Genomic DNA, 20,318 nt, shown 5'->3' with positions numbered 1-20,318 from the left:
CTTAAAAAGGCGGTTCATGCTCGAAAACCCTCCAATGTGGCTGAATTACAACAATTCTGCATAGATGAGTGGACCAAAATTCCTCCACAGCGCTGTAACAGACTCATTGCAAGTTATCGCAAACGCTTGATTGCAGTTGTTGCTGCTAAGGGTGGCCCAACCAGTTATTAGGTTTAGGGGGCAAACACTTTTTCACACAGGGCCATGTAGGTTTGGATTTTGTTTTCCCTTAATAATAAAAACCTTCATTTAAAAACTGCATGTTGTGTTTACTTGTGTTATCTTTGACTAATATTTAAATTTGTTTGATGATCTGAAACATTAAAGTGTGACAAACATGCAAAAAAATAAGAAATCAGGAAGGGGGCCAACACTTTTTCACACCACTGTATATTGTAGGGGTGGGTATTGATTTGATTCAATTAGATTCACAAGCTTGCGATTCGATTAAATTTTGATTCATTTGGATACTGTATATATCAGATAGGATACATGTCCCATTTTCTCAAGAAGATGATTATTGGATGGTAATTGCACTACAAATAATGCTTTGGTGAAGTTTAGTTCATGCAGCAGCTGAAAACAGCACCGAATAAGAGATTTAAGAACCAATATCAGTTAATCAAAACGAGAATTGATTAAAATTGAGGAAAATCAGCCCTACTATATTAGGTGTCCTCCTCTCTTTCCCCTTCTCTTATTGTACCTAAAACTTTTACAGTATTCTTTTGTTGCCTTCAGAGCACCGGTGTTTCCTGCAGCAGATGTAAGTAGTGACTGTTGTTCTGTGTGTTTGTGTTTAACAGTGCCGGAGGTGGAGGGTGAGGGCGACAGCATCAGCTCTCTGTGCACTCAGATCACATCCACCTTCAGTGGGCCTCCAGAGGACCCGTTCTCCTCAGCGCCGATGCCCAAACCCGCCTCCTCACCGCAGTCACCCTCTGCTCCAGGTCAGCTACACCCTCACACTCTCAGTAGTTTACAAAGGAGTAGATGGTTGGTTTATGGCTTACACCATTACCCATTTTTACTAGTCAGCTGGTCAGTGTTTACATTATGTAAAAGAGTCAACACACACGGTGCAGCATCTGTATCAGAATGAATGATCAGTTTGATCAGAAATCAGTTTGATTTATTTCAAAAGTTTTGATGTTTTTGAAAGAAGTTCTTAATTTTGTGGAAACCATGATACATACAGTATACAAATAAACTCATCAACAACTAACTAGTAAATTTGTCAGCCATCTCCATTACTAATACAAAGCTTATGTCGTATATTCTGACAACAGAGGAATTTTCCTTCTGCTGTCACCATACTTTGAACAAGCACAACTAAAATCATGTGATTCAAGACTAGTCTCTAGAGACCCAGAACCTTGATTAGTGTCAGAACTAATTGAATCGTCTTCACAATCCCTAGTGTGTGTGTGTGTGTGTGCGTGCGCATTTCTATGTGTTAGCACTCTGTCTGCTTGTGTCCGGCTCTGTCTCTAATCTTCACGTCCTGTCTGCTGCTGTAGTTAACGGTGCAGTTCCTGCCTTCCCGCCGCCTAGTGTCACTGTAATTGCTGCAGCTAACTCACCCGTGCTGCCGCCCCCACTGCCTGTCCGAGAGACTAACCCCTGGGCCAAGACCCCAAACACGGCCCCCACCACAGCACACACAGGTAAGAGCTGGGCTTCCTGCCACAGGAAGTGCTGACCATGCAGAATAGTTGCTGAGAAACTCATTTTGCTTATAATGTAAGGTTATTCTACTGTGAGCAGCTGTTGCATAATTCTTAAAACTGCTTTTCAGTGACTTCACAAGTGCAAGCATGCAACTTAATTGGTTTATTTTAGATGCTAATTGTAGTTTGCATCTGAGCAGACAGTCATGGTCACAGTCTATTTATACTGACATTTTGAAAATGTATGTTTAAACAAAAGTATATGGTTAAAAAATGTTTTATTCAGCATTCACCATCCTGTTGGAATTATTATATAAGAATCAAAGAATGTCTTGTCTGTAATAAGAAGAGTTATATAAAGAGAGAGTTATATATAGTGCAGTAAACTGCGAAAGAGAACTCACTCACACTCTGTCTGGCAGGAGGCTTTTTGTGTCCTGGAGAACCACCAGCACTGCACATTTTTTATGTCTCTCTTATCTGATACACCCATTAGAGGTCTTGAAGTCTTGTGAGTTGATCATCTGATGAGTTGATTCGGGTGTGTTTGGGGAGGGAGGCGTCTAAAATGTGCTGTGCTGAGGGTAATCCAGGACTAGGATTGGGAACCAATGGGATAGATGGGCCTCGTTGACCATTGGCCACTTAAAAAAGACTTAAAATGCGTAAGAATGCATTCCATGTGAATGATGTATGGATTATCTTTTTGAGATAGCAAATTAGCTATTGTTGCATTGAATAAGGCTCTTCTGGGGACTCGATTCTCTGGAGCGGAATCAACTCCAGAATTTGGAATCAGCACTCGATTCCGAATGTCTCAGAATTGAAAGCTCGATTCCTTTTGGAGTCCCAGCCTTACAGCGAAAGCCTCTAAACCAGGGGTGTCCGGTCCTGCTCCTGGAGGGCCACTGTCCTGTAGAGTTCTGCTCCAACCCCAATTAGACACACCTGAACCGGCTAATCAAGGTCTTACTTGGCATACAGTAAGCTTCCAGGCAGGTGTGTGGAGGCTAAACTCTGCAGGACAGTTTGGGATTTTGGACACCCCTGCTCTAAACTGTTAACAGTTTACCAGAATAAATGGCATGCTTACCAAAAACTGTTCTTGTTGTGTCCTGTAGGGAGCGAGTGGGCAAATCCTGCACCCGCAGCGGGAGCCTTACCTGTTCTTTCTTCACCTGCCTCCTCTCACAAACGTACGCCATCGGAAGCCGACCGCTGGCTGGAGGAGGTGACCAAGTCTGTTCAAGCCCACCAACCCGCCGTCATCGCAAGAACCAACACGCCTCCCGCTCAGCAGCCCTTCCCCGCCCCCGGCCCTTCTGCACCCTTCATGCCAGGCATCCCTCCATCCGCGGTTCCTACCGTACCCCCACGCCAGCCGGCTTTCTACACTCAAGTGCCGGCATCCTTCCCAGTGTCTAATGGAATCCCGTTTGTGCAACCAGCCTTTCCGGTGGTCGGTATTACACCTTCGCAGATGGTGGCCAACGTGTTCGGTTCTGCCACGCAAACTCAGCCCATCCCGGTACCTGTTCAGGTGCCCCAGGTGCGGCTCCAGTCTTCACCTTTCTCCACACCACCAACAGGCCAGTTTGACGCCCAGGTTGTGTGCAGCCCCTTCAGCAAACCGCTCCTACCTCCGGTGTCAAACGCCACAGTGCTGCAGCCACCGAAAGTCAATGCCACATTTAATGGGGCTAACAGCTGGACGGCAGTGTCGTCACCTGCGCAGTCTGTGGCAGTGCAGCAACAGGCCGATGCCTTCGAGGCCCAGTGGGCCGCACTGGAGAGCCGCTCGCAGCAACGCACCGCTCCATCACCCACAAACCCCTTCTCCACCGAGCTCCACAAGACATTTGAGATCCAACTCTAAGCTTAAGCCACATTGAAGGACATTCATGGAGAGACGACTATTGAGGGAACGACCCCGCAAACCACTTCAGCTCCATATATCCGTCTTTCGATTTCTTTGTCTGTTCATCCGTGTCTGGTTTTTGCTTGTGACATGAACAAATGGAGACAAGGGGGTTAATGAAGGTGCCCCCAGAAATGCAGCGAGTACAACTTCTGGCATTTATGGCGCAGTGATGTCCAAGATGAATTAGAGTGACAAGATGATGGTAAAAGGAATCTTTAGATGCTCTAACGTTGACCCTGTATTGTTCAGTACTCCCTCGACCCCGACTAGCCCATCTCACAGCGCCCCCTAGCAGGCTGGATGACTGCTCCCTACCTGAAGGACGAGGCACTTCACAGACCTTCCGGGTTCACGAGGTTCTTGTAGAACTTCGCAATCAGAAGAGGAAGAAGCATGAGAATGCCAAAATCTTTATTTTTATGCATTAAGTATATTTTAAATAGCTTTGAAATTTAACTGAAGCGCTGTAAATAATCTTTCCAAAGGTGCAGGCTTATTTTGTGTGCATACAGGAACAGAGCATATATATATAGGCGTGAAGGGATGGTTTTCATTTCTCGTCTCTATTCAGTTTTAGTCTTCTGGCCACCATGCATAGTTTGGATGTTCATCTTTTGTAAATAGATAATCCATTTGTACCCAGACCGGGTTTGAGGGTCTTTAAATCACACAGGTCCCAGACAATGTTATCTTTCATGCTGCCATTTTAACCTTTTTTTTTTTTTTTTTTTACTATAGTATGAGTACTTTGATTTCTATTGCCCACATATCATTATAATTTTTTATTTTTTTATTTTTTAATGAATTTTAACACTTGACAGTGTCATCGGTCAAGCCACTTTTATTTTATTTCGATAAAAGATATACATTTTAGCACAAGCACTGTACTAATTGATCATTTGGCCACTTACGGTTAATGTGGTGTTAGTGAGCTATGATGAGGTCTTGAAATGACCTGTGGTTCCTACTCTACAATGATTGCAGTGAATTTTTATTTTCCTTCTTTTCATGCAATCCCATCAACCCTTTTGTTTTATCAGACGCAAAGATGATTGGTCCTGTTTTTAGGTTTTGATTCCATTTTGTAAGTATTGCATTGTATTCCAATTCTTTACGGAAAATTTAATCTGAAAGATTGAATAAAACGTTGGTGGTAGAGGAAAGCGGTTCTGTGTGCTTCTGTTCCACATACAGGATTCATGATTTGATGTATCTAATGTCTGTGATTGTTTTGCAACTGAGGATTCCAAACCAACATAGTAAGATGTTTGGCCCATGAACTGCAAAGATCTGCTCAAGGATCTCACAGTGAGCTCAAAGGAGGCTAAAGAGATGCTGCCGCCTCTGAAGCTATTCACAGGTGTCGCAGTTGGACAGCGTCACCTTAAAAAAACTGCAGGATGGCAAGTCCATATGAAGTGCACATAATTTGGGACATGGACTGTTAGTCAGGTCCCTCCCAATATCAATATACCTGCATATGAAATGGGTAAAGGGAGGGACTTAATGGCTTAATTATCTATAATTGGTCCGGTATGATGAGTCGGAATAATAATCATTTTATTTTATTTTGTGTATCACTGTGTATTTTCAGTTCAGTGACTATTGTGTTTTTTTCCATTGTCATTATTCAGGTGTAAAGTATTGTCCAGCGCTGGCCTGCCTGTGTGCTACCTGGTACTTTTAGCAGCTTTTAGAATAAATATGAAATCATTTTAAAGAGGTTGCTGGGACAAATATCTAGTTTCACACCAGGTGGTAATCCTTGGCATCAGGGTTGTTATCGTTAACTAAAACTAAAACCATGAAAAATATTTAATTACTTGAAATGAATTTACAGGTGCTTCTCAATAAATTAGAATGTCATGGAAAAGTTCATTTATTTCAGTAATTCAACTCAAATTGTGAAACTCGTGTATTAAATAAATTCAATGCACACAGACTGAAGTAGTTTAAGTCTTTGGTTCTTTTAATTGTGATGATTTTGGCTCACATTTAACAAAAACCCACCAATTCACTATCTTAACTCGTATATTTATTTAATACACGAGTTTCACAATTTGAGTTGAATTACTGAAATAAATGAACTTTTCCACGACATTCTAATTTATTGAGATGCACCTGTAATATTAACTTTTTTAACGTTTTTATAATTTTCTAATTTCTTATTATTGTTTATTTTAACTTAAGGTACTAAAATAACTAAGTCAGAAATAAAAATCAATATTAATTATATAGTCATTTAAAAAAAAACTATTAAAAATAAAATAAAAAAGACGGTAATATAAAAATAAAATTTAAAACGCATTATTAATAAAAACAATGAGTATCAGTGATACAAAAATTTCATTCGGTTTTAAATTCAGCTTAACTGGTGATTAGTCTTTCTGGAGAACAAATACTTTAATGTTTCATTCTTCAACAGATATTTAAATAGTAAACAAAACATTCACACCGAATGCTCTTTTCTGAAACCTTTTCTTGAGGTAAGTTTTACACCTAATGTAGCAAAACCAAACAAAATCTAGAAGAATTGCAGTAATGAGACGTGTGTAGAGGATGTGCTTCATTTTCTGAAAATAATTTTCAAAATGCAAAATGTTTATAAAACTTTTATTTTCGGGTGAGATGTGACCTGAACGTTGAGAACGTTGAGATTGGCGCAATTGCGCGTCTTCGGCAGAGGTGTCGCTGTGACGCGAATGTTTCCTGCAAGCGCTGATCAAATAAACCCGCCGAAGAAGACGCGCTGCAGCTGTGTGAGAGTGTCTGCAGTAGTGTGCACTCATTACACTGACATCTACTGAGTTTACAGGTACGTATATCTGCAGCAACAGAATGACATATTACACACTGATTAATTTAGATGTGCGAGTCCTAGCAGTCCTACACCTCTGACATAAACACAAACACACTGCGATTAAAGTGACTGATTCGTGTAAGTAGATGTTGATTTGTTTCTGAACTCACTGCGAGCTCTTCATCCAAATGATGTTGTTTCGGTTTAGTTTGAATTGTATCTGTGTTTAATAGCGGTTCCTGAAGAGCATCTCAACACAAAACACTTTAAAAACACACGAAGCCAGGTCAAATACTGTTTGTTTTTGCTAAATTTCACAAATGATATCAGTTCTGAACAGTTCCGTTACAACAAGCCGTGGTGTTTCATCACTGAATGAGTGCAGCTGATACAGATTTCATTTGAATATCCTGTAGTCTCTTTTTGCTCTAACTGAATTTGATTACATGTCAGAATTTGTCTTTAGTAAACCACCTTTAATAAGGTTAGAAAATTACCCTTATAAAGGTAAAAATGGACTTAGAAATCAATTTAAGGGGACAGATATTGCCAGCATCATTCCTCCAGTCTTCAGTGTGACATGATCTTCAGAAATCATTCTAATATGCTGATTTGCTGCTGGAGAAACATTTTATTATCTGATTTATGTTTTTGTGGAAACAGTGATGCACTTCCAAATAAGTTTGGAGAAAATATATGATTTAAAAAATATATATTAATACTTTATTTCAGCAAGGATGCGTTACATTGATCAAAAGTGACAGTAAAGTCATTTATGATGTTAAAAGTATATTTCTAATAAATGCTGTTCTTTTGGACTTTCTGTTGTAACTTGGTTTCCACAAAAATTTGAAGCAGCACAGCTGTTTTCATCATTTATAAAAAAAATAAGCTAATCAGTATATTAGAATGATTTCTGAAGATCATGTGACACTGAAGACTGGAGTAATGATACTGAAAATACAGCTGCGCATCACAGAAATAAATTACATTTTTAAAAATACAGTAAACAGTTTTTTAAAATGGTAGTAATAGTTCACAAATTACTTTTTACTGTATTTTTCATCAAAGAAACCGCTTCGGTGAGTAAAACATTTAATAATGCGTATTAATTTTCAGTTTCAGAGGGAGCAGTTGCAGCGATGTCCAAGCCGAGCACGTTCACCGCGGCTCTGGCCACTATGTTAGGAGCCACTCTCGGCGGCCTGTTCCTGTGGCGCAGCATCCGCACACAGAAGAGAAAGGCCCTCAAGGGCCCCGCTTCAGCTGAGCCCATACAAGCCCAGCTAGAAGCGGACGTCACGCTCTCACAGCCAGCAAGAAAAGAGCCGCAAACCCAGAAGCTTCTGCGTGCGCATTCGCTGTTAGAGGTGCCTCCCGTGATCGTCAGCTCGCCAGAAGAGTGGGAGACGCTCTGGCCTGATTTCCAGAAGGACCTGTCCATCTATCCGGTTCTGGGATTGGACTGTGAATGGGTAAAAAGCATGCGTGTAAGCATGGCTCTGCATGTGGCTCAGTTTAAATGTAATGTTGTGTTCGTAGCAGCAGCAGCAGCACTAGATGACGATGTTGTCTGCTTTCACAGGTGTCTGTCAAAGCAAAGGCCTCGGCGGTCTCCTTACTCCAGCTGGCGACGTTCTCCGGCCGCTGTGTGCTGGTCAGACTGCTGACGTTTCGTAATGCACAGCTTCCTCTCCCTGAGGGTCTCGTGGGGGTCCTCTCTGACCCCCGTGTGCTGAAGGTCGGGGTGGGATGTTATGAGGATGGGAAACGGCTGGCTCATGATCATGGTCTGACTCTGAGTTGCACCGTGGACCTGTGCTACCTGGCCTTCAGACAGAGGTAATGCCTCAGTTTGAGCCAAGACTTCAGGCACTTTTTATATTTTACTATCTATTAGGGCTGCACAGTTTATTGAAATAAACCCAGCACTGCTTAGTGCAATGATCAAATCATAAAGACTGTAATTTTAAATAAATTTTTCTCATGATGATTTCCAAAATTATTATTATTATTAAATATTATATTTTTTTACAGTGAAATGCAACAATAGTAATATAAATATGAGATTTAAAAATTGCATTTTAAGTCACAATCACAATTTTTATACGAAAAATTGCAATTAGAATTTTTTTCCACAGAATGGTGCAGCCTTACTATCTATAAATGATCAAGTCAAGTCACATTTATTTCTGTATCGCTTTATACAATACAGATTGTTTTAGCAGCTGACATTAAAAAAAAAGTAAGTGTTAATTTTGTAAAATTCAATTATGAAACATTCAATTTATACAGCTATAAAGCAGCTCAACAGAATCATAGTGTCATTATTTTGCTCAGTTTAGTTCAATAGCAGTGTCAGGGTTTGCAAATTAATGTCATTATCAGCTCAATCATTTGTTCAGATAATTAAGGTGGGTGTTAAATAGTTGTCTCTAAATGCCATAAATTCAAATCTCATTAATCAGTAACACTTTAAAGCACTTGTGGAGTGACGCGAGATGATTTGGATTGTGTTGAAGGCAAGCGGTGCTGAATAACGGCTTGAGTCTGAAGTCTCTGGCTGCAGACCTGCTGAACGTCACACTGGACAAATCTCTGGAGCTGCGCTGCGGTGACTGGGAGGCGGATGTGTTGAGCCGTGAACAGGTGAGGAGGAGATCCTCTGATGGAGCTTCAGATTTACAGCAGTATCTATCTGTTTAACCCTTCTAAACTTTTCAAAAAAGGTCACCGCTTGGCTCATGTTCTGCTCATTTTTGCCTGGGAACACCGAGAGTTTTAACTTTCTGTTGTTGTTGTTTAAAGGGATAGTTCACCCAAAAATGAAAATGTGATGTTTATCTGCTTACCCCCAGGGCATCCAAGATGTAGGTGACTTTGCTTCTTCAGTAGAACACAAACGAAGATTTTTAACTCAAACTGTTGCAGTCTGTCAGTCTTATAATGGAAGTGAATGGGAATCACAGCTTTGAGAGTCAAAAAAACATACACAAACAAAACCAAATTAAACCCTGCGGCTCGTGACGATACATTGATGTGTAAAGACACGAAACAATCGGTCTGTGCAAGAAACTGAACAGTATTTATATCGTTTTTTTACCTCTGATTCACGCAATGTCTGAACTGTCCTGAGCGCGTTCGCGTCGTCTTCATCCGGCACGCGAGGCGTCGGTCTACCACCACCTATCTCTCAAGTGGACCATTGACACTCTATCTACAATCTCAATTAGGAGTGTCAAAGCAAGAAGACGAAGCATCACACGCCTGCTGTTGAAAACGCGCTCGGGACAGTTCGGACATTGCAGTGCATCAGAGGTAAAAAAACGATATAAATACTGTATTAAAAAAAAAAAACAGGTAGCCCATCTGAATTAGGACATTTAGGCTATCCATCTAATAGTAGCCTACCAAAATCTTATTAACAGTAGAAGTTAAATCTTACTGTAGTCTTCAAATCTGGGTACTGTCTTACGTTTTAAAATCACAAAGGGAGTTTGGTCCCATCAGGCTAACGTGACAGTCACGACTCATGCAGCTGTAAGGTTTTCATCTTTAAAACACGCATTACATTACGTATTTCATGGAACACTTGTTTTATGCGTATTTGGCGCCACCTATTGTTGTGGGTGTATTATTGACATGTCAAAGTCTAGACCCTGAATATAAGACGACCGTGTTTTTTCAGATATATTTCCAAGAAAAAAACATCGTCTTATATTCTCAATACAGTCAATACGGTACTGTTCAGTTTCTTGCACAGACCGATCGTTTCGTGTCTTTACACATCAATGTATCGTCACGAGCCGCAGGGTTTAATTTGGTTTTGTTTGTGTATGTTTTTGTGACTCTCAAAGCCGTGATTCCCATTCACTTCCATTATAAGACTGACAGACTGCAACGGTTTGAGTTAAAAATCTCCGTTTGTGTTCTACTGAAGAAACAAAGTCACCTACATCTTGGATGCCCTGGGGCTAAGCAGATAAACATCACATTTACATTTTTGGGTGAATTATCCCTTTAACATTATAGCTTGCTGAAGTAGTAACAATACAGTTTTGCAGTTGATTTAGGATTTTAGGTTATTTATACACTGTATGGCCAATGCGCTGTATATAGATTTTATTCAAGAAGTATTAAAAAAATGTTTGCGTTAAGGCCCCAAAAAAATCCAAGGTGTGACATTTTGACCACTTAGATTTATCAAATGAATTTTTTCATTCAGATTGCATATCGAAAAACCACTCCGATTGAGGAAACCACTTTTATTAGTATTAAAAAAACTAAAATTAAATCCATTAAAAATGACTGAAAAGCAAATAAGGTTTATTTTTTTCCCTGTATGTTCACCAACCAAACAGCTGTTCCTGTCAGGTAGTTTTAATAAGTTGTAACATCTTCCGATAATAAGGCAGAGCGTTACATATGGTAATGAATCTAGTTAAAATCAAGGCATGCAGGTAAATCTTGGTGCTCTCATACTCGCGCAACAAAATCATTGTGGTATTCACTGTTGATTTGAATTTGATGTTGTCAGTAAAACATTACATATATTATTCTCTAATACCTAATTCTCTAATATCTTGTCATCGTGGTGTCAGTACACTAAACACTCTGTCATACTGTATCCACCAGATGGCCTATGCAGCACATGATGCGCAGATCTCTGTTGCCCTGTTTTTTCACCTGCTGGGGATGAACACAGAGCCCCGGCTCCCCGCTGAGGGTGAAAGCGTGTTCGTCCAGCTGGCATCATGCTGCCAGGGGCTGGTGGACGTGCCCTTCAGGGGGCGCTATAACGGAGAGGGGGAAGAAGGGGAGAGACCGAGGCGAAGCCGGAAGTCCACCGTGGAGAGTCCCGAGTCTGGAGACCAGCAAGTTCCAGACCCGCGGCGGAACAACCGCAAACCACTGGGAGTTGGTTACTCGGCCAGGTAATGAAGAAGGTGTTTGATTTTCCTTTAATTGGCTGAGCAGCTGTTAGATGGCTTACCAATGTATTCGTCACAATGAAAATACATCTGACTAAAGATAATAAAATATGACTAATCTTTCAAAACGGTGTTGCAGTTTGCAGGAAATCTCTAACACAAAGTATCAAAATTTGACATGCTTTGCATATTTGGATTTAAACTTTTAGGACATGACTTTTTTTATGTGAGTGTTGTGCTTTTTGTCTTGATTCAGGAAATCTCCTCTTTATGATAACTGTTTCCTTCATGCTCCTGATGGCCAGCCACTCTGCACATGTGACAAGAAGAAAGCCAAATGGTACCTGGAAAAGGGTATAGGAGGTACACCACGACTTCATACGGCTGTCTGAATGAGGACATTTTAAAGGCATATGTGACCCTGGACCACAAAACCAGTCATAAGGGTCAATTTTTCAAAATTGAGATGTATACATAATCTGAAAGCTGAATAAATAAGCTTCCCATTGATGTATGGTTTGTTAGGATCGGACAATATTTGGTCGAGACACAACTATTTGAAAATCTGGAATCTGAGGGTGCAAAAAAATCTAAATATTGAGAAAATCGTCTTTAAAGTTGTCCAAATGAAGTTCTACAAAATATCTTCATGGAACATGATCTTTACTTAATATCCTAATGATTTTTGGCATAAAAGAAAAATCAATAATTTTAACCCATACAATGCATTTTTGGCTATTGCTACAAATATACTTAAGACTGCTTTTGTGCTCCAGGCTCACATTTTTGAAATGCATTGTTGTGCTGTACTGCAGTATGTGAGTGTTACAAAGCCACTTACTTTAAGTTCATAATACAGTTTGCTCATGATAGCTGTAACGCCTTTTACATTTATAATAATATACTGTAATACTGAAGTGGGCGAGGACCCCAAAAAATCATTACCAGGGTTCTTATAGTTAACAGAGAGTTTTCATTACTTGAAATAAAAAGTGTTAACTGAAATAAAATATAAACGAACTTATTTTTTTCAGCTAGTTGCTAATGTAACATCTCAGTTTTTAGTTTAGTTTAACTTGATGTACTAAAAATTAAAACTGAAATAAAAAATTAATAAAAACTGTATAGACATTAAACATGACTAAGCACAACAAAACCGAAATATGAACGCAAACTTAAATGAAAATGAAAACAAATTTAAAATAAAATATTAATATTATTAAAACTATACAAAAAAAAAATCGAATTAAATATAGTAACAAACTATAATAGTATATTACTGATACTAAAATAACAATTATAATAATTGTTATTCTTATAAAATAACACTTCATTACAGTGCAAAAAATACAAACATTGTTTTTAAGTTGGTTTTGTCATTCTATTTTATTCAGTATTTATAAGTCTACAGGATAATCCTACATTTTTGTTTCTAGTTTTATATGCTGCTTATGAAAAGGTTACTACATAATAAGAATAGAGGAGAAAATGGTTTATATTTTCATTGAAGCGTTGAAGAGCCAACTGTCCAGCCATGTAAACTTAGTGGCAGGGACTAAGAATAATGGTTGAGTATACTATATATTTATCAAACAATTGTAAAATAATTATTTATGACTGTCCATTTTACAGAAATGGTGTTTAAAGATTAACGTTCTACTTCAGAAACATTGGTAATTTCCATCTCGTGCTCTTAGATTTGATTAGACTGCATCACATCTGGTCAGGCGCAAAAATTCTGATATTTCAGACTTCCAGGTTTGTCAGAGTGAAAAGACAGTTAGAGTGGTTTATTGGCCATACAGGGTTCTGAATTATCCTAATATAACAATTGCAAGTAAAACATGATCTGTAATCTCAGAATTGGTCAGTGAAGATCCCTTTGTTGTCCGGCTGCTGTTTGAGCCGTCAGGCCGTCCAGACTCCCAGAAGGACTACTACCTCACAGCCAAAGAGAACATGTGCGTGGTGTGCGGGAAAGCCGACTCTTACATCAGGTGTGTCTCGTGCTTCCTGCGATTACTTGAGTTTGTTTGGAAAGTGGGACTCACCAAAGTCATCTCAACTACTGTCTTTCCACGTTAACCTAGGAAGAACATTGTCCCACACGAGTACAGGCGCCACTTCCCGGCTGAGATGAAGGACCACAACTCGCACGACATCCTGTTGCTGTGCACTTCCTGTCACGCGGCCTCAAACGTGCACGACGGGGTCCTGAAGCAGCGGCTGGCCGAGGAGCACTCCGCTCCACAGGGCTGCGAGGAGGGCATTCGGCTGCTCGAGGACGCAGACCGCCGACGGGTGCGATCGGCCGCAAGGGCTCTCCTCAGCGCCAGCGCCGGGATGCCCCAGTCCAGGAAGGAGGAGCTCCTGTCAGTCATCCAGAGCTTCTTCTGCAACGGACAGCAGGAGGTCACGCAAGACATGCTTCAGAATGCTGCCGCGCTGGAGACCAGGTAGCTTATTTAGACCCAAACCACCCATGTAGACAGAAATGTGAACTATAATTAGTATTATTATATTACATAACGTATAGGAATGGTGGCCAGGATGGTACACTAGTCACCCAACAACTGATTGGTGATGTCAGCTAGTGTATTTATTATTTTTGGTTGTGGTGCAATATTGCAAAAACAAAAAAATGTCTATGTTCTGGCATTTTGACGATAATTACAAATACAATAATTAAGACATAATTAATTTGCAGAATGTGTTTTTGTGCTGCTATCTTGGCTGGTTTAGGCCTGTGTGACTCTGAGTTCACTTTTTCATTTATGGCCAATATTTGCCACCTTAAATTGATTTCTAGGGGATTTTTACCTTTTATGAGGGGTAGTTTTTTTTTCTAATATGGAATCTAATATCTTTGTTAAATTCTTAAATTTAATTATTAAATTTAAATAGGATAATGAGACACTGTAGGCTGTTTCCAGTCAAATTAAATCAGTATGAACAAAATCCATTTTTGCACTGCAAAAGTATATGTGACCCTGGACCACAAAACCAGTCATAAGGGTCAATTTGAAATTGAGTTTTATACTTCATAAATCTGAAAGCTGAATGAATAAGCTTTCCATTGACGTATGGTTTGTTAGGACAGGACAATATTTGGCTGAGATACAACTATTTGAAAATCTGGAATCTGAGGGTGCAAAAAAATCTAAATATAGAGAAAATCGTCTTTAAAGTTGTCCAAATTAAGTTCTTAGCAATACATATTGCTAATCAAAAATTAAGTTTTGATATATTTACAGTAGGAAATTAACAAAATATCTTCATGGAACACGATCTTTACTTAATATCCTAATGATTTTTGGCCCATACAATGTTTTTTTGGCTATTGCTAAAAATATACCCAAGCGACTGGTCCAGGGTCACATATATAAATAGAAATATTTAAAATGTATTGAAATATATATTTTTTTTTAAAGGGGTGGTTCAGTGTTTTTTTTTTCTAGGCGTGATTGTGTTTATGGGGTGCAGTCTAACATGTGTTAATGCTTCGTTTTTAAAAAAACGCATTATTTTCACATATTTTACCTTTATTCTACACTGCTGTTTCTGTTCTCGTCAAAAAGGTCTGTTGAGTTCCTCTGAAGCCCCTCCCTCAGAAATACTCAATCGGGCTCAGATTGGTTAGCTGGTCCAGTGTGTTGTGATTATGGGTAGTTGCACCTCTTCTTACTTAGATTAGTTATGAGATTAAACTCAGATTATACAGATAGTATAATAGTTAGTATACTGTTTTTGAAATTAAGCCTTTGCATAGCTACAACAGGAAACACTGGCATCTAACAATGCCTTGGAAAAAACAGTTAATCTTAAAACAATAAAGCATATAAATAAACCCAAATAGGAGATAAAACAGTTATCGAATAAGCATGTGTCCTATTCCTGAAACATTGGTGTCTCATATTTTTCAGCAGTCGATGCAATTTGGGAAAGGAATCAATTAAATCTGTGTATGTGTGTGAAATATTCAGATGTAACCTCCTTTGTAATCGTTTACATTTTCATAAGTAACTGCAATTTAATTACACTTTTTTCTCAGCAACTGTAACAGATTACCGTTACATTTATTTTGTAATTAAATTACGAAATTCCATTACACATAACTAAAGTTACTCCCCAACACTAAGATATATTAGATGCTTCTCATAGCTATGTGAAAATAAGTGTATAATTGGAACAGTTCATTGCTGGAGCTAAGCTGAATGAGAGAGAGAGAGAGAGAGAGAGATGCAGAGCAGGGGACGCGAGGCACAGTGAACCGCTGCTTTAGAACATTGATTTTGAAACTTGTGAATCCATTAGAATCGTTAGAAGACAGAATCGCGATTCATATATGAATTGATTTTTACGTGCACCTCTAGTTTTCTCTTCCTCTTCTCTAAAGCAGCGCAGCATGGCCTCGCCCCCTTTGCTGCCTTTTCCCGAGGGCGGGGTTTATCTGGGTTTGTGATGTCACGAACCCGGGAAGTAACTTTTTTTGTATGCATTAAACCGCCAGAATTTTAAAAGACATCTCCGTTTGAATTGAACTTTCAGCTTCGTAACTTTGCAGATATTGTTTATACTCAAACAGCAACATTACACACTAACTAACGTTAAAAAAGTGAAATCGCAATGAACCACCCCTTTAATGAAATTTTAAATATGAAACAAACTACCAGAAGGTGGCAGCAAGTCAGTGTCTTAATGAGTGAGTCATTGAATCATTAATTCAACCGATTTGTTCAAACGGCTGATTGATTCAGAATCACTGAAATAGTGACATTTTAATTCGCTTTTCCAATGATGTGCACACATTGTAGATATATCAAAACAGCTAAACGTATCAGACACACTTCACCGGCAACAAAAATGAGTAGTAATATGTAAAATTAGTTTGGCTTACATATCAAGAAGCACCAAAGAACTTACCACAGCTCTAATTTATTACTAATTTATCACCCTGAACGGCATAAAGAGTTCAGTTACCTATATTTAATTGCTGAAACATCATGTTTATTGAGGTTTTTGGTTAAATTAAACCTTAAATTTAAATCAGGATTTCAATAAAAATTCCGTTCGGCGCATCACTAACAGGTGCTTTACAGCATGAGTCTTTCTCACAACACATTTCTCTTCACATAGTTATGTACCAACTGAAACTGAAGAAAGTGTGAGTGGTGTAGTATAGTAGTATTACAATTACTTAAATAGTTTTTTAATGGTTTAATTACATTTTAGTAATCAGAAAGCATGTCTAATTGAAATCATGAAACTTATGCAATTTAAAAGTTTAACTAGAAAATTTCATTTTAGGGCCCTATGAAATCAGTTTTATGTTATCCCAAATTCAGTTGAGTTTTACCCCAAATTCTGTTTTCAGTATGTTTTTCTGTATTCAAATAATTTTAATAATTAAAAATCATGCCTAATCAGCTGAATTCATAAAACTTTAACAATATTTGTCAGTTTAAATATTTCTGGAATTATGATTTAGAACAAATTTATTATTTAAAAGAAACATTAACTTTTTTTCTTAACTTAATAATCATTCTTTCTTTTTTTTTACTTTAAGAAATGCATTCTAATGTACAATAGAAATATATTTGTGGGGCAGAACATCATATTGAAATAAAATCAAAATCATGAACATGGCGATTTATCAAATCACCAAGGCTGCGATTTAAATGTGTGCTGTTTCAGAGTAAAGTGCAGCTGTTTTCACAGTTGTACTATAAAATAAAATCATCATTATATTTTTATTAAATATTTCATAAGTTATTGGAATATATCAATGTTTCTAATCATGCAAATTGTTGTTCATCACAAATTTGAATATGGCCAGATCCCCGCTTGACATGTCTTGATATTCAGATGTTTGAAATTAGTTGCTGTATCATTAAGAAGTGCACGAAGTGGCCAAATATTAGGCTAGAGGCTGAGTGATAGGATATTTTGAATTAAAACTAATTAGGCAAAGATTAAGGATTTGATTGTGCTCTAAAGTATAACAAGACCAATAACCAGGTGGTTGGCAACTTCTGCAGGATAAGTTGTTCATCCATAGAATTATTATAGTCATTGCATGTTATGATTTAAAATATAAATCTTATTTGAGATGTTAATGCATATTTGAATGCACTGTCTCTCTAGCAGTATAGAACAGGCTCATATGCATGCACATACTACATATATTATATTACGTTATGTATTTTAACAATATTGTTCATTAAAACTAAAAGATTACTTTTTTTTATACTTTATTGATCCAATTATTAATTACAAAAAAAGAAGAATCTGATTACTTGATTAATCGTCAAAACAATTGGTTGAATACTCGGTTACCAAAATCTCCCTTTAGGTTTTTCTTAACTTATGCGGTTTGTTGGAACCAGAACCTGCTCTCTAGATGTGAATCAGTCCCTCCTTTATTGCAAATCTAAGGAATATTTGCCTGTTTTATTTTGCACCAGGAGTCAGATTGCTTGGAAGTTAAAGTAACAGCACAAACAGTTACTGTTAAAGGGTAAGTTCACCCAAAAAATGAAAATTAGCCCATAAATTACTCACCCTCAAGTCATCTTAGGTGTATATGACTTTCTTCTTTCAGACGAGTCCAGTCAGAGTTATATTAATAATTGTCTTTGATCTTTCAAGCTGTTTAATGCCACTCAGTGGGTGTTGCATGCTTCAGTCCAAAAGAAGTGAAATAAAAAGCGCCCATCCATAGAAAAATATCCATATTCAAAACGTAATAATCACTTTAATGTAGCTTGCGCCAACAGTTGTACACGGAAGCAACTCTGGGTGGATGACGTATGAGGTCGGCTTTGTGCATGCGCTGCTCAGAAGTGACACACGTGGAAGCGCAACAGAGAGATCAAAACAAAACAACGGTCACTAATTAGAAGTACAAAACGTTGATTTGTAAAGAAGAATGTCGGAGGATTTCGATATAAGCCAACAGGAGACTGGTTTTCCTTTGCTAAAGTAAGGAAAGTTTGCTTCCTTTGCTCCTGTTAACAAACGTTGGTTTTCACGAGACTCACCGGCGCATGCGCAATGCTGACCTCATACGTCATCCGCCCGGAGCTGCTTCCGTGTACAACAGTGAGCGCAAGCTAGATTAAAGTGATTATTACGTTTTGAATATGGATATTTTTCTTACAAAAACGCATCAATTCGCTACAGAAGGCTTTTGTTCCCCCCCCGGAGCCGTGTGAGACACTTTGTTTTATGGATGGGCGCTTTTTATTTCACTTCTTTTGGACTGATGCATGCAACACCCGCTGAGTGGCATTAAACAGCTTGAAAGATCAAAGATAATTTTTAATATAACTCCGACTGGATTCGTCTGAAAGACGAAAGTCATATACACCTAGGATGACTTGAGGGAGAGTAATTTATGGGCTAATTTTCATTTTTGGGTGAACTAACCCTTTAAGTTTCTTGTTAAAATATAAAACTTAAAGTTAGGGGTTTTCTCAGATCCCCTCAGGTGGAGGAAATAGAATTGATACAAGTAACTGGTATGCATGATTAGAGGAACTGAACAGCTGATAGACATCTTTATGTTGGCGTTCATATGTTATCGTACAGCAGTTCTGAGTTGTGTAAGGTTAAGATTGACGTCTTTTTCTACCTTTGCAGGATCTTAAACGAGAGTTATGTGCCGCATGGACTGAAGGTAGTGCAGGCGCATGCTGTGCGCGGTTTGCGCGGCCTGATGGAGCTGGAGCGCTGCTGGCGACAACACTTCCTGACCAGCATGCAGCCCCGCCATTTGCCCCCTCTCTGGTCCGTCAACCACAACCATGACAAATATCTGCGCAAGTACGGAGAGGACCTGCAAATCCAGCTCAACTGAGCCCCTCGTTACACAAACAGAAAGAGACTTTGTGCAACAACTGCTGGGATGGGAAGGTTTCCACTGCGAGGTGTCCTCGTCCTATGTCGTTTGAGTGTGTACCAGAGACCGACTTGCCCTGGCTACAGGTAAGCCCTGGTGTTGACTTTCAAATTAGAAAAAAAACCTAAGACTAGACTGTGGCCCCAGTTTGACTGGGCTCTAAGGGACCAGATGGAGATCGGGTAAGAGACTCTTTGGCGATCGAAAGCCACTGTGGTGAACAGCAGAACGTTAAACTCAAGGATGGTGCAAGACTAGAAATGGTGATAGGTAAAATAACAAAACAGCGTAATGTGCACACTTTTTAATGTTTAAAATGTTGAAAAGCATTCTCATTTCCCTGTGAAAAGTAGAATCTGCTGTATTTTAACCAGCCCAAGCCTGCTCTTAATTCTTAATCATGAGTTGAATAAAAGATTCATAGCTTACAATTCTTGCAGGTTTGAGGCCATATTAATAGTTTTGTTATGTGTTAAATCACTTTGCCTTTTGAGACTATACAAAATGGCCATTTTTACTTATAATGGAGCTCTATCATTTCTATTTAATTTCAGGCTGTTTTTTGTTTTGTGGGTTTTGAGGAAAACTCCATTTATCTTTGTAAGTCTGGACCAAATAGAGCACTGCTTAGCACATCATGTCTGTACTATGAAATGATCATTCTCAGAGTCAGGACACCTCCAAAACACACCAGCATAACATCTATCGGTGTGTATATATATATATATATATATATATATATATATATATATATACCCCTGACACATTGAAGACCTGCTAAAATGATGGTAGAGAAATTCATTCTCATCCCGATCAAGATTTTGTAGTGCTAGTTTGTATTGTGTTTGCAGTTTCAGGCTGAGAGATTCAGCTCCATGGATGGAAACAAATATAAATGGCCAAATCAAGGACATTTAAGTCTGAGCCTAACATAATTTAACTTAAGAAACACTACAGCTTTCATTTTTATTTACATTTGTCCAGATGTAACCTATTAAAAGCTTCTGTGTTTCCTTAATGTCAATAAAAAATTACATTTCATATGTTAATCCTGGATGAGTTGTCTTGCGGTTCTTTTTTTTTTTTTTTTTTACTT

The 20,318-nt window shown here is 38.6% G+C and overlaps 2 protein-coding genes across 6 annotated transcripts in view; both read left to right on the top strand.

Moving 5' to 3' along the window:
- The window catches only part of LOC107687841 (NUMB endocytic adaptor protein), an 85,324-nt gene extending 80,570 nt beyond the window's left edge, over positions 1-4,754 (top strand). For 3 of the 4 annotated variants that reach the window (XM_016485317.1, XM_016485320.1, XM_016485319.1), the window contains 3 exons: positions 807-950; positions 1,521-1,667; positions 2,792-4,754. In XM_016485317.1, the coding sequence (XP_016340803.1) occupies positions 807-950; positions 1,521-1,667; positions 2,792-3,546 (1,046 nt within the window). In that variant the 3' untranslated portion in view covers positions 3,547-4,754. The remainder of the gene's footprint in view (positions 1-806; positions 951-1,520; positions 1,668-2,791) is intronic. The other variant, XM_016485321.1, reaches the window with a different exon arrangement.
- Positions 4,755-6,291: 1,537 nt separating this feature from the next.
- On the top strand, positions 6,292-20,172 carry LOC107687840 (exonuclease 3'-5' domain-containing protein 2-like). 2 transcript variants are annotated; one of them, XM_016485315.1, is made up of 9 exons: positions 6,292-6,406; positions 7,511-7,881; positions 7,977-8,233; positions 8,914-9,040; positions 11,027-11,325; positions 11,579-11,685; positions 13,184-13,319; positions 13,413-13,778; positions 18,964-20,172. In XM_016485315.1, exons 2-9 carry the CDS (start codon positions 7,534-7,536, stop codon positions 19,178-19,180), a joined length of 1,857 nt encoding a protein of 618 aa, XP_016340801.1. In that variant the 5' UTR covers positions 6,292-6,406; positions 7,511-7,533; the 3' UTR covers positions 19,181-20,172. The 2 variants fall into 2 exon arrangements, with proteins under 2 accessions (XP_016340801.1, XP_016340802.1); XM_016485316.1 differs by lacking the exon at positions 6,292-6,406 and adding an exon at positions 6,453-6,529.
- The last annotated feature ends 146 nt before the right edge of the window (positions 20,173-20,318 follow it).

This window comes from Sinocyclocheilus anshuiensis, unplaced genomic scaffold (assembly GCF_001515605.1).
Source record: "Sinocyclocheilus anshuiensis isolate Anshui unplaced genomic scaffold, SAMN03320099.WGS_v1.1 scaffold197, whole genome shotgun sequence".
Lineage (NCBI taxonomy): Eukaryota > Metazoa > Chordata > Actinopteri > Cypriniformes > Cyprinidae > Sinocyclocheilus > Sinocyclocheilus anshuiensis.
This window is presented reverse-complemented; position numbering and strand designations above follow the sequence as displayed.